Source organism: Danio aesculapii, chromosome 5 (assembly GCF_903798145.1).
Source record: "Danio aesculapii chromosome 5, fDanAes4.1, whole genome shotgun sequence".
Classification (NCBI taxonomy): Eukaryota; Metazoa; Chordata; class Actinopteri; order Cypriniformes; family Danionidae; genus Danio; species Danio aesculapii.
The window spans coordinates 33,336,959-33,351,431 of NC_079439.1; the positions used below are offsets into that span (position 1 = coordinate 33,336,959).

Sequence of the window (14,473 nt, forward strand, 5' to 3'; positions counted from 1 at the left end):
CGGCTGAACCAGGCGGCCTTTCTGTGTCTGTGTGAGTTTCCTCTGAGTGGTCCCATTTTCCCCACAGTCCAAAGGCATGTGGTGTAGGTGAATTGGACAAACTAAATTGGCTACAGTGTATGAGAGAGTTATGGGTGTTTCCCAGCACTGGGGGTCATGCTCTCAGTGTTGAGATTGCATCTGGAAGTAATGCTTGGTTCATTCTGCTGTTTACCAATACCTTTAAGTCCTAATTCATAGTGACTGAATTTTTATTTTTGATTGAGCAAACCCTTTAACGTAAAGTAAAAATTCACCCCAAAATAAAAATTCTGTCATCAATTACTCACTGTTCTATTTGGGTTTCGTCTACTGTTGAACACAAAAGAAGATGGTTCAAAGAAAGCTGGAAAACTGTAGCCATTGACTTTCATAGAATAAGTTTTTCCTATTATGGAAGTCGATGGTTTTCCACTTTCTTCAGAATATCTTCTTTTGTGTTCAACAGAAGAAAGAAACTCATAAACGTTTGGAACCACTTGAGGGAGAGTAAATAGTAAGTAAATCTTCATTTTTGTGTAAACTATGCCTTAACAATACTAACAAAACATGTCAACAAGTCAAACATTCGACCACTATATCTGAAATGTTTTAAACTCCCATTCTTACACTGTAAAAATGATATAACAAAAAGTCATGACAACAAATGTTTTTTTTGTTGTCATGCGTGCGGCCGTGAGGGGAAATTTTTTTTTTTAGAACTTTAGAAATTCAGAACGGTTTAATTAGGGATGCTCAAAATAATCAATTAACCGTTAACCGAAAGGGTGCGTTTGTAACCGAATAATGGTATCAGTTAAACGATTCCAAAATATTAATTTATATATTTTTAAAGTTTGGCTGCATAAGGGGCCGATCACAGCGAACACGCTTTTTGTGTTGAGAGGGGCATCTGTTGAATGGTTTACTAACAGCTGTGAGTGTTTTACGCGCTGCTTATGCGCCCTGGGCGCCTCACATTTTGCTGTTGCGCACTGTGTGCTCAAACGGAAAAAGCATGTTACGTCAGTTGTGTCTTTTTCAATTTTCAATCAAATGAAAGCACTGCAGGGTTTCTGTTGAGGCGATATCAGTGTGTGGGTTGTCAAGTCGACTACGGCAAACTTTTAATGATGGAGGAGAGACTTGTGGTCGCTGTTTCAAGTTATCCAGAGCTGTATTACTTTACAGATCTTGAATATCACAATATAATTAAAAATTACAATTATAACATCGACAGCAACACGACTCGTGCACAATACGGGTCAGCTGATTCAGCTGTTTCCTAGTGACATACTAAAGGGCACCGCACTTTTTTTTTGTCAACATAAAAGGCAGTGCGGTGCGCCTCGTGTTTTTGGAAAGGAAAGGCATGCTCTTTGTGATCGGCCCCTAAATGTTCAACAAATATTTGGTAACTCGTGTCTACAGACGTATTTTGCCAAAGAAGTAAAATGAAAGTAGTATATTTCTGGTCACAGTTTGACACAGGCGAGTTGACCTAAACCAGCGCTGATGCTGATGGCCTCTGTGCTGCATGGAGCCGTGTCATAAACTTAACAAACAGGCTACTGATGATTCAGTGTACAACCAACAAACCAACCTTTTTTCCATTTGGAAAATTACAGTTTTTAATAGTTCTTGTATAATATCAGTTTTTAAAATAGCCTGCATAATCTACGAATCAAACAAATCCAAAGATTTTCTTGATTTTTGTATAATGATAACTCCGCACCCAACTGAAGCTTTCATTTTACAGCTTATAAAACATGTATGCAAATTAGTGCAATATCATATGTAAACAACAAAATTGTTATACAAAAAGTCAACATATGAGCCTTGAGGTTTATTGTCATTTTCTTTCATCTCACGCGGTACACGCACACATGAACCGCGAGTGAGACGAAAGTAAATAAGTCATAATCACAAGACATAATCTTTAATCTAATGACTTTTATTAAAAATGTTGACAGAGGTTTTGTGAAATAATAATAACAGCAGAGCATTAATTAAATGCATATTTCCTGTGAAGCGATCGATTTGAGGTAGCTTGACAATTTTATTTGACCGAAGAAAAAACATGATTGGACAAACAGCAGACCCTCAGCCTCCTCCACTGTACCGGCTCCATCTTCTGGTCCAAATGTCTTAAAAAGAAAGAGTTTGCAGGACTTTGCTTACAACCTAGAAAAAATGAGAAAAAAAGTGATAATGGCCTTGATTTCACTTCTTATCTTCAGTTTAGCAGTTCAGTTCTTTAGCACTTTGAACACTTGTTATTTAAGCACTTTAAGCTTTATTTGACATAGTATTAAATGGTGCAAAGCATAATCACTGAAGAGAGTCTATTTCAGTCTCAGTTTACCAGTTTAAGCACTTTTAAGCTCTTGTTAATTTATTTTTGTTATTATCGTCAATATTTGAAGTAAGTCCTTCTGTGCAGTTTCTCTCCAAACCCAACCCCTTATTTTAATAAGTTTAACATTATATTTTTAGTCAGTTTGACTAATGTAAGTTGAGATTACAACAAAATTTCATTTCATTCAACTAAACATGAGTAAGGAGTAAGATTTTTTTTCCAGTGTACATGATCTTGACTGTTACCTGAAGGCTGTTTAGTGCCTCCTGTTAGACTGTAAATAACTTACATTTTTGTTTTTCAAATATGTTTTTACCTTTCCACAAATGTACACATTTTACTGGGCTGTCCTGCTTTTAATGATTCCAGAAGACTTTTTTTGAAAGGAACTCTCTCAAGGACATTTTTAACAAAGTGACACCAGGAAAATTTTTTAGAATTCTTCTCATGTATTAACACTAAAAATCTTATTTAATTTATGTATTCGTTTGTTTGTTGTTTTTAATTGTATATGTATTATTGAAATGTTCTTGCCATGAAAATAGCCTTGGTTGCTGACATGGCAATAAATAAAAAATACATTATATTACATATCCACAAATGTACTATTTATCTACACAGGCCGATCCTCTGATGATCCTGAATGATGACAATGCTGTGGTGGTCCTTTCCAATCGGCTGCAGGAGGGAGGTGTGCCCCCTCTGGAGCAGGGCATGGTGGTTGGCCAGCTCACCTTGGCAGATGCTCTCATCGTTGGCAACTGTAATAACCAGGTGGGAGTACAGTACAGCAAAACACCTAACAAGTTACATAATATGTCAAATTCAAGCAGTTCTTTCTTATGTAAATGATTAGATACTTCAAATTTGTGGTGTAGGTTGTATCTAAAGTGTTTTATCATGTCATTTTTTTTTGCTATTGCAATGATTGGGTTTCTTTTGGTTTGCAGGTGAAGTTCAGCGAACTGACCATCGATATGTTTCGAATGCTTCAAGCGCTTGAGAGGGAACCGGTGAACCTGGCCACGCAAAGCTCCAAACCAGGGACACTTGTAAGAGAAGACTCTTACACTCTCCCTGTCACTCTCTATGTTGAGTGTTTCTGAGTATTTTCACCCTTTCTCCCTCGCTATTTCAGTACTTCACCTTTCTCGGTGTCTCTCTCACTGTTGTTTCTCGCTCCACCTGCTCTCTGTTTCTCTCGATTCCTCTCTCACTCATTTATCTCTCTCATTATAGGAGCCCAATGAAAAGCCGGCCAAGAGAGAGAACCCTCATAAATATCTCCTCTACAAACCAACCTTCAGCCAGCTCTACACTTTCCTGTCTGCCTCCTTCAAGGTTTGGCTGATGTCTTTGCTCTTTTTAGCACCTGTCAGTTCATTATTAATTATCCATGCTGTCATTTATGTCCATATTTGAGTTGATTCATTTCAATTCACCTTTATTTGTATAGCGCTTTTACAACGTAGATTGTGTTAAAGCAGCTTCACATAAAAGGTCATAGTAAATTGGAACAGTGTACAGTTGAGACTTAAAGTTGTGCCATGTAATGACCAGATGTAAGGTTTTTAAATAATAATAAGTTATAATAATGATTAAACATAATTTTATTCAGCAATGATACATTAAATAAAAAAAGACTTTTAGATTTTAAAAGATTTAAATTAAAAAATATTTTTCTTTCAAGTAAATGCTTTCTTTTTCAAAATGTAATTTTTTTTCACCAAAAATTGTAGAACTGCTTTCAGGATCACAATATTGAATGATTTCTGAATTTACCACATAAATTATTACAATGAATAAATATGTTTTTATGGTTTAATATAAAGAAAATTGTAAACAGTTACTATAAATTTAAATTATACTTCACAATATAACACAGCTCTAATAAGAAATGGTAAGAATAAATATGGTAAATATTTATATTTAATATAACACTTAAAACTTAAAACCCATAGGCCAGGGGTGTCCTAACCCAGTCCTGGAGGGCTGTTGCCCTGCAAAGTTTAGTTCCAACCCCAATCAGACACACCTGTGCTAGCTAATCAAGCTCTTACTAGGCCTTCTAGAAACAGTGGCTGCGTCTGAAACCGCCTACTACTCAGTAGGTACTGCATTTGAGTTTAAATGTAATACTCGGTCGTTAGAAAAGTACGTTCTATACAGTATGAACGTAAGAAGTATGAATGGAATTCAGAGAGTACTACATCCGCCATTTTGTCATGGTCACGTGACCTACCTGCGACAATTGCGGGGCATCATGGGATAGTGCAGCGTGCATGAAATGTGCACTTCAGAATCTCACCGAAAGTAGTTAGTCATCCGGGTACTTCTCGCATACTGATTTTCGAATTCTATGAATTTGGACATACTACTCGGCTTGCATACTGATTTTAGCGTACTGTATAGTATGGAAGTATGCAGTTTCGGAGGCAGTCATTTTTGCAGGTGTGTTGAGGCAATTTGGAGCTGGACACCGGCCCTCCGGGACCGAGTCTGGACACTTCTGCCATAGACAGACTGATGTCTGTTGTGAGGAACACTTCAATGGGGCACAACAGTCAAGTTCCAGAAGTAAAAAGCTGTTTGGACAGAACAAACTGCATGTATAGTGTGTCCACTGTCATATTGGACTGATATAAACACAACAAGTGTCTTTTTTTTCTCTTTTTTTTAAATTTCTTGACGTTAAAATAGGACCCAAATCCCAGTGATTTTGAGGCCCACCACAACATGACGTAGGAGTGTGGTTTTCCCCGCCCACCAAATTGATTGACGGGTGCCATGTTTCTATATTAACATGTATACACGTGTCCACAGAACCTTTTTTTTGCAAAGAAACTGGCATTCAAATATTTGTTACAACTCTGTGATTTTTATAAAAATTATAAGATTATAAAGTTTTTAAAACAGAGCATGTTTGTAATCAAGACAGTAAAATGTCTATGTAATTCTTAACCGATATAATCACCATGACTTCAGTAAACGTGTGTGTGTGTGTGTGTGTGTGTGTGTGTGTGTGTGTACTGCAAGGCATTTGTGTGAATCTCATCATTTCAGAAAGGCTTGAATAAACTCCACAACAAATACATCAAATAAACTTACTTGGCATTTTTGACTAATAAGCTGTATTTCAGCTTCATCCTTGTATCTGTCACTGTGCCGTTTATCTGACGTATCATTTGCATTTAAAGACACAGGCTACAAAAACAGCTACAATGTATTCATACACCAAAATGGACAAATTCTGGAGGCTAGAATAAATAATCTGATGGGTATTGTGAGCTGAAACTTTAGAGACACATTCTGGAGACACCAAAGGCTTATCTTACATCTTGTAAAAGGGGTAAAATAGGTGCCCTTTAAATGTTTGTTAAACCCATCTGCAAAGCACACACATAAACACACACACACACACACACACACACACACACACACACACACACACACACACACACACACACACACACACACACACACACACACACACACACACAAACGATCTTTAAATCTTGTTGCTAAATGATTTGATTGTCCTCTTACTCTTTAAACATACTAAAATACTTCATCTTTGCATCTCTGCACTTGCAGTTCAGTATTTATTTATTTTTCCCATAAATGCATTTGCTTCAAATCAAATGTTTTGTTTCAACTTATAGCTATGTGATTCGGTTCATGAGTTTTAAAAGTTATGTTTAAAAAAAATCCCTGTGTAAAATATACCTCTAAAACTAAAGCTACTGAAAAAGAACAGATTTTTCACAAGTTCCGAAGACCTCTTTCAGTACAAAACACATGAACACAGCCCCAGTAGCTCATTATAATCTCTAAAATATAAGACAAAGATAAAAAGATGTTGAAAGATGTTTTAAAAGCTGTGTTTGTTGTATTATCAGTGAATTATGGTTGACGTTGGAGTTGTGTTGTCTTGAGTGTTGCCTCATGTGTGATTGTGCGAGTGGCAGCATGGCATGCTACAGGGGTGTTGGCGTGTTACTATCAGCTCTGCCTGTTGCTCTGCTGAAGCGTAGCACCTCAGGAGTGTGAGGAAAACCCACACGCACACATGACTCAGATCTTACATGCTTGTGCAGTGTTCATTTTTAACACTCAGACGCCACTATTTTTAGACTCTTCTTTTTCTTGCATCATGTTTTGTTTAGATAAATAATTGTCACAGGATCTTGCATGTGCTTCAGTAAACATTTCCTATTATTATCTGTGGGTGTGTGTCTGCATGCAAAGATGGGTTCTTAAATGTTGCATTTGAAATATATTTTGTCTTAAGGGCTGCACTGAGATGCTCTGGCAGTGTAGCACTTGGCATGCCACTAAACTTAGTAATTATGCTTGCTGGGACTTTGCTATACTGTTTGTAGTATTGTAAACGTTCTCATTTAATTAGCTGATTAAATGGATTTACTTTTTTGTTCTAGTCATTAAAGGTTTTCTTTTTTTCTCACCGATTCTTTCATTGCTAGGAGCTGCCAGCCAATAGTGTCCTGCTGGTGTATCTCTCGGCCACTGGAGTTTTCCCCACTGGACGCTCTGAGAGTGAAGGTACACTAACCTGTTTTTAGCACATTGCTCTTCAGGTTGGACAATGTTTACAGACATGTCTTTCCTGCAATATATACAGTTGAAGTCAAAATTATTAGCCCCGTTTATTTTTTCCCCAATTTCTGTTTAACAGAGAGCAGATTTTTTCAACATTTTTCTAAACATAATAGTTTTAATAACTCATTTTTAATAACTGATTTATTTTATCTTTGCCATGATGACAATAAATAATATTTGACTAGATATTTTTCAAGACATTTCTATACAGCTTAAGTTTAAGCTTAAGTTAAGTTTGTATAACAATGATTTGTTCTGTAGACTATCGAAAACAAATATAGCTTAAAGGGGCTAATAATTTTGACCTTAAAATGATTTTTAAAAAAATTAAAAACTGCTTTCATTCTAGCTAAAATAAAAAGAATAAGACTTTCTCTAGAAGAAAAAACATTATCTGACATACTGTGAAAATTTCCATGCTCTGTTAAACATTATTTGGGAAATATTTAAAGAAAAGAAAAAAAATCAAAGGGGGGCTAATAATTCTGACTTGTATATAAATTAAATTATATAAAAAAAATTATATAAAAATTAAATATAAATAATCTAGATTAAAATGGCTCATTTGAATTCTGCCAAAGGCATTCATAATATGTGTGCTACCAAAATAATAAATCTTTGAGAACGGGTTTCTCGAGCCAGGCGGCGCAGTAGACCAGGGGCTCATCTCCTATTTCCAAAATGCATCACAAACTGCTTGAGAAACTGATCTACTATAATTGGTGATGAAAATAAATGATGTTCAATAAGATGTACTTGTGTTTACTGACTGTTTATTCAGTTAAACATGAATTTTGAACTGTAGGCCTATATAAGCTCCAAACAGCAATTTCAAAATACTTGCTTTTGTACGTACATACAGAAAATGCTGCTTCTCAATGCCAAGTTCACAGAGCCCTGGCGTTGTGTCAAACATTGAGATGTTTACATGGGCAACAATACTTTAATACGATTTTAAAATGAATACTCTGATTAAGAGTCTACTATGTTAACAGAGATTTTTGATTACCTTAATGCGACTAAAGTCATAACTGAACTAAACAGAAATGGAATTAAGGCATGTGGAGTATGCAGATATTAGTGGCATTACTGAAGTAAACACTGCAATCAAACTATTACCATCATGTAGGACTTTTCGCCATATTTTCCGACAAGATCCAAGACACAGGCGGTTGTCAGTAAAGGACCACACACAAAACACACACACACACACAAAACATGCACATGCACGCACACACACACCCCGAAATGCGGATGTTTTTTTTCTTTACGTTTGGCGAGCGTTATTACATTCTATAACACTCTCACTAGTCCTTGCTCATTATTTGAGTCTAATATACCAGTTTGTCACGGTGTATGAATGAAATGTTCATGAGTTAAAGTGAAACTGCTGAACTGCAGCTAAAGTCAGGCATCCTGGTGATTTGATTCAGAAGGGCACTTTTTTGTCTGACGGCTCACTGGTCAGGTAAACATCCGCGCTAAACTATCAAGGTAAAAGTCATCATAGCTTGCGTAGAATAGACCCAGCTTCCAACCCAACTTTGAGAATAGATTAACGGCGACATTTTTTTTTATCGCACGATAAGAGTCTCGTGTTAACGCAGCACATTAACGCCGATAACGACCCAGCACTAATATATATATATATATTACATATACAATATATTTGAATTATATACACAATTAAAAGAAAATCATATACATTTATCTAATTACACAGAAGACATTCATTATTTTTATTTGGGAGACTAATCCAATTAAATATAAACACTCAATGTTTCTCTTCATGTACAGGACCTTATGACTTTGGAGGTGTCCTGACCAATACTAACCGTGATGTGGTGAACGGTGAGACGGCGCAGAAGAGAAACCAGGCACAAAAAGAGATGCACTGGTGAGCCTTCATTGACACCCATTCTATGCCAACCAAGCTGACTGTACATAGAAACTACAATGTGCTTACTACGCGTATGAGACACTGAGCTGTTTTTTAAACACTTATACATGCGCAAATGTGTGTTTTTCAGCCTCCACCCAGGAGACCTTTTCCCCTTCACTAGGAAACCTCTGTTTATCATTGTCGACTCCTCCAACAGCACAGCTTATAAGGTGAGACTTCAGCTCTCCATCTCTTTTCTTTTCTGTCACACGCTCACATTTCATCCATCATTGCAGCATCTGTGACATCATGAGGCCATTCATTATTCAAGAGCTGCCATGTGGTTGCTCTATAAATAAGGTGATCTGAGATCTTCACGAGAAGTAGAGTAAGAACAGTCAACAGTAGGACACTTTTAACATAGAAATGTAATACAGCACTCTTGTAGGTTTTTGTTTAACCCACAGACTGATTTGATCACCCTTTGTTTCCAGTTTTTCCTCCTCAACTGATTTTCTATAGATGGCTGCTTAGTTTAGTAATGCAGCGCCCTCTTGTGTACATTTATAACACATTCACCATATGTGGAGCAAATTTACTCTTTAAAAATTTAACAAGCTTTTTAATCTAGTTCCAAATTTGTTAGATGGTTAGAATTTTTAAAAGACAGTTAACAAAGTTAAAGCTCAGTAGGAGTAACTAAAAAACACACAACTAATAAAAATAGAAATGCTCGTAATAAAATTATTCATTCATTCATTTTCTTTTTGGCCCTTCATTAACCAGGGGTCACCACAGCGGAATGAACCGCCAACTTATCCATGATATTTTTTACGCAGCTGATGCCCTTCCAGCTGCAACCCAACTCTGGGAAACACCCATACACTCTCATTCACACACATACACTACAAACAGTTTTAGCTTACCCAATTCACCTATAGCGCATGTCTTTGAATTGTGGGGGAAACTGGAGCACCTGTAGGAAACTCATGCCAACACGGGGAGAACATGCAAACTCCACACAAAATGCCAACTGACCCAGCCGGGACTGGAACCAGCAATCTTCTTGCAGTGAGGTGACAGCGCTACCCACTGCGCCACCGCGCCGCCTAAAATTATTAAAATGTAAACTAAAATAAATAAATAAGCTGACTATAAACATGAGCAGTATTTATGATGCAAGTATTTCAAATACAGATTTTAAATACAAAATAGTATTTTGTAATAGTTTAAGAGTTTAAGAAAATGGGTTTATATTTTGTAGCAAAATACTTAAGGGTCTTGTATTTTTGTGTGTTTAAAATATTGTAAAATACTTTGTAAGAATTCTACAGTACATAATGACATCATAAAAATGCGGCCTCCAATTGATGCTTTCTGAGTTGTTTGCCTAAGCTTGAGGTCAGAACAGAAAATTATCACAAAGGTGGTCAACGCTTGTAGTATGGATGGAAATTATGCATCTTTGCTTAAGAAATGGGATGGAATAAAATATCAGTTCTTAACAGGTTATGGAGCCTTCAGCACGTAATCATTCTCAGTCTCAGTGCTGCAGGTGGAAATTCAGACGAACTTAAATAATAAAACACCTAAAGATGGTGTACTAGTGCTCACTAAGGGGGTAAACTGAGACTTTTCCAGTTAATGGAGAACTAAAAAAATCTTCTGTAGCCAATTAAAACAAATTTTATAAGAAAGCTAACAATGCTGATCGTAAAAATCATTAATATAAATGTAAAACTGAATTTATTTAAGCCAAACTAAAATAAGGGAAAAAAATGTATATTTTATATATATATATATATATATATATATATATATATATATATAATAGGAAATACTTTAAAATATTTCTTGCTCTGTTAATAATCACTTGAGAAATTGTAAAATTTCACAGCAGGGCTAATAATATTGTCTTTAACTAGCTTATATTACTATTTTCACTAGCCAGTGTCACTTGTTTTTATTTATACTTTTGTTTTATTAAAAGTATAAATAAAGTATATATTTTATTTTTATTTTATTATTTTTAATATATATTCTGTCAATGTCTTGATATTTTTTTATCTCTTAATGCCATGTGTATACTGCTTGTCTTCTACTTTACCTGCTAAAATACTGTACATTATATTTATATATTTTGGTTCGAGTTCTGGCTTGGTCAGTTGCCATTTTTGTGAGTTTGCATGTTCTCCCCGCGTTGGCATAAATTTCCTTTGGGTGCTCCGGTGTCCCCCACAGTCCAAACACATGGGCTATAGGTGAATTGAATAAACTAAATTGGCCTTAGTGTGTGTGTGTGTGTGTGTGTAAGTGTGAATGAGTGTGTATGGGTGTTTCCCAGTACTGGGTTGCAGCTGGAAGGGCATCTGCTGTGTAAAACATTTGCTGGATAAGTTGGCGGTTCATTCCGCTGTGGCGATCCCTGATGAATAAAGGGACTAAGCCAAAGGAAAATGAATGAATGAATATATTAAAATCTAGGAGTCATAAAAATCATTTTATTACGTGCTGTACTGTCTGTGTATGATTATGTATGTGACAAAATTACTATTGAAATGTAAAATTATTTGTCATGTAACTCTTTTTATCTGTCTCACCACAGAATTTCTCCAATCTGTTCGGCCAGCCTCTTGTTTGCCTGCTTTCTCCAACAGTATATCCGAAGAGCATGCAAGGTCTCCTTTTTTTGTTGTGCTAATGTGTTGAGACATCAAACATTTCAATATTTGCTAAGCTTTTCTTTCTTTCTTTCTTTCTTTCTTTCTTTCTTTCTTTCTTTCTTTCTTTCTTTCTTTAAAGTAGTATTCTATTATTATGCTGCTCTTCTATTGTATTTTTTAACACTGTTGTTGACTTTTCTTGGCTCGCTCATAGACCAGTCTCAGCGTGGGAGTCTGTTTACTCTCTTCCTCTACAACCCCCTCATGGGCTTCCTATCTGTCTGTGGACTGAGCAGCATGCGTTATGGATTGTGGGAAAAAGCCCAGGAACTCCTGCGGAAGGTTTTCCATGACATTGGCCAGATGATCACAAGTTCACGAGTTATAGGTAAAGCTTATGTACACCTTGTTTTTGTTTTGTTCTAGCTGTAATGATAACTTTATGCTCAAACCATTTACTGTTATATAAAAAGCAGGTTGGCTTATTAAGATAATCAGCATAACAACTTTTTTTTATATATACACTACTTGATTAAAGTCTTGTCGTCGATCCCAGTTGTAAGAGCAGCAAATAATAACTAGACTTCTAGTTGATCATTTGGAAAAGTGGCAGAAGATAGATGTTTCTGATGAATCATCAGAAGACCTATTGGGACCCGCATGAATCAAAGATTGTGAGTCAAGTTTGGTGAGGGAAAATCATGGTTTGGGGTGTGCAAGAGATCTGCAGAGTGGGTGGTAACATCAACAGCCTGAGGTGTCAAGACATTTGTGCTGCCCATTACATTACAAACCCCAGGAGAAGGCAAATTCTTCAGCAGATAGCGCTCCTCATACTTCAGCCTGCACATCAAAGTTCCTGAAAGCAAAGAAGGTCAAGGTGCTCCAGGATTGGCCTGCCCAGTCACTAGACATGAACATTATTGAGCATGTCTAGGTAGGATGGAGGAGGCATTAGAGATGAATCCAAAGAATCTCTGGGAGTCCTGCAAGAAAGCTTTCTTTGCCATTCCAGATGACTTTATTAGTAAGTGACTTGAGTCATTGCAGAGATGTATGGATGCAGTCCTCCAAGCTCATACACAATATTAATTCTTTTTCCACTGCACCATGACTTTATATTCTATACTATACATTATTTCTGTTAAAAATAATGCATAATCTAGAGGCTTTTGCCTTTTCATATAAGCCACATGATCAACTAGAATTCAAGTTATTTTAGATCATCAAGCAACTTTAAATATTAATCAAACATAACACAAGTAAACACATCATGCAGTTTATAAATGAAGGTTTTTATTAAGGCAAAACAAAATCCAAAACTACAAAGCCCTGTGTAGAAAAATTGTTTGCTTAACCCATATTTAAACACACCACTTTTCCACACACCTGCATGTGATACATTAGACCATAGGACAGATTTATGTTTCATAACTTTCCCATTGACTGTCTTCCAGATCAGGCGTATCTGCAGTTTTATGGTGACGAGTTTCTGCGTCTGCTCATGATCCGCTTTGTGTTCTGCTCCTCCACGCTCCGGTTACACAAGCTCTTCCGGGTGAGGCTCAACTCCAGGAATATTAGACACGATCATATTAAAAAACACACAATCTGATTAGTAATGATGATCAGTAAGATGATAGTCATATTTGTCTCATGAAGCTTATATTAAATAACAAATAATGTATTATGACCATTTAGACCAATACAAATGTGTAGCACAGTTCAAATGCATATATAAATGTATTTTCATATATTCGAGAATATGCAGTAGATGTTCAAATTTCATTTTAAAACAGTGCTTTATCTTACCAAAAGACAGCTATTATGAAAATTGAGAATTGAAATCTTACCTTCAGGAAATTGACGTATCCCAACGCTGATATCAATCAGCATCCATTTGCACATAGTGTTGTTGTTGTTGTTGTTCTCTAAAACTAAAATTATTAAGTTATTGTCTTTATTTAAATTAGTTAGCAAAATTAAAAAAAACTAAATCGCATATTTTAATTTTACTTCAAGTTTTAAAATTTTGAAAATGTATAAAAATGACTGGATGGCACGGTGGCTCAGTGGTTAGCACTGTCACCTCACAGCAAGAAGGCAGCTGGTTCGAGTTCCAGCTTGGCCAGTTGTTTTTTTTTTGTGTGGAGTTTGCATGTTCGCTCCGTGTTCGCGTGGGTTCCATGCAAGTGCTCCAGTGTCCCCAAAAGCCCAAAGACATTTGCTGTAGGTGAATTGAATGAACTAAATTGGCCATAGTGTATAAGTGTGTGTCTGAATGAGTGTATGGGAGTTTCCCAGTACTGGGTGGCTGCTGGAAGGGGATTCACTGTTTAAAACGTATGCTGGAATAGTTGGCGGTTTATTTCGCTGTGGCTACCTCTGAAATAGAGACTAACCTGAAGGAAAATAAATGAATAAAATTAATGAAAATGACTTAAGCACATAAATTAAAGCTGAAAAAAATGTAACACTTCAACATATGAAATAAATATTAAAATGTCTAACATATCAAAATAATAAAGTTTCAATTTTTAATTAAATATAAACATAAAAAACAATTAGTTGTATGTGCTTTTGTCATTTTATAAAAGCCGAAATAAAATCTAAATATTGGAAAACTTTACATGGAATAGTGCTGTGGTATGGTTAGGTTAGACCCTTTATTGGGTGAAGAACAATCACTGTACTTTCATTGACGCTGATAACTGTATAATTTACATTTTTGTTTAATAATGTGACAATTTTTATGTCACAAAAGTTCAAATGTCTTGTAATAACCACAGTAACTCCAGGGTTTTTCCCATGTGTATTTCAACGAACCTAAAAAGGGTTAAGGGCTGATTTTAAGTAGGGTCAGAGTCTACTAGTGTAATCATAGATGTACTGTTTACTCTAATTACTAAATACAATGTTCTTTTGTTAGTG

General features: G+C 36.0%; 1 protein-coding gene across 1 annotated transcript in view; it reads left to right on the top strand.

The window, feature by feature from the left end:
• The window catches only part of scai (suppressor of cancer cell invasion), a 47,932-nt gene that overhangs the window by 31,826 nt on the left and 1,633 nt on the right, over positions 1-14,473 (top strand). The window contains exons 8-16 of the mRNA XM_056457980.1: positions 2,999-3,151; positions 3,328-3,429; positions 3,617-3,718; positions 6,862-6,940; positions 8,795-8,894; positions 9,028-9,109; positions 11,485-11,557; positions 11,757-11,930; positions 13,000-13,100. Coding sequence (XP_056313955.1) covers positions 2,999-3,151; positions 3,328-3,429; positions 3,617-3,718; positions 6,862-6,940; positions 8,795-8,894; positions 9,028-9,109; positions 11,485-11,557; positions 11,757-11,930; positions 13,000-13,100 — 966 coding nt within the window. The remainder of the gene's footprint in view (positions 1-2,998; positions 3,152-3,327; positions 3,430-3,616; positions 3,719-6,861; positions 6,941-8,794; positions 8,895-9,027; positions 9,110-11,484; positions 11,558-11,756; positions 11,931-12,999; positions 13,101-14,473) is intronic.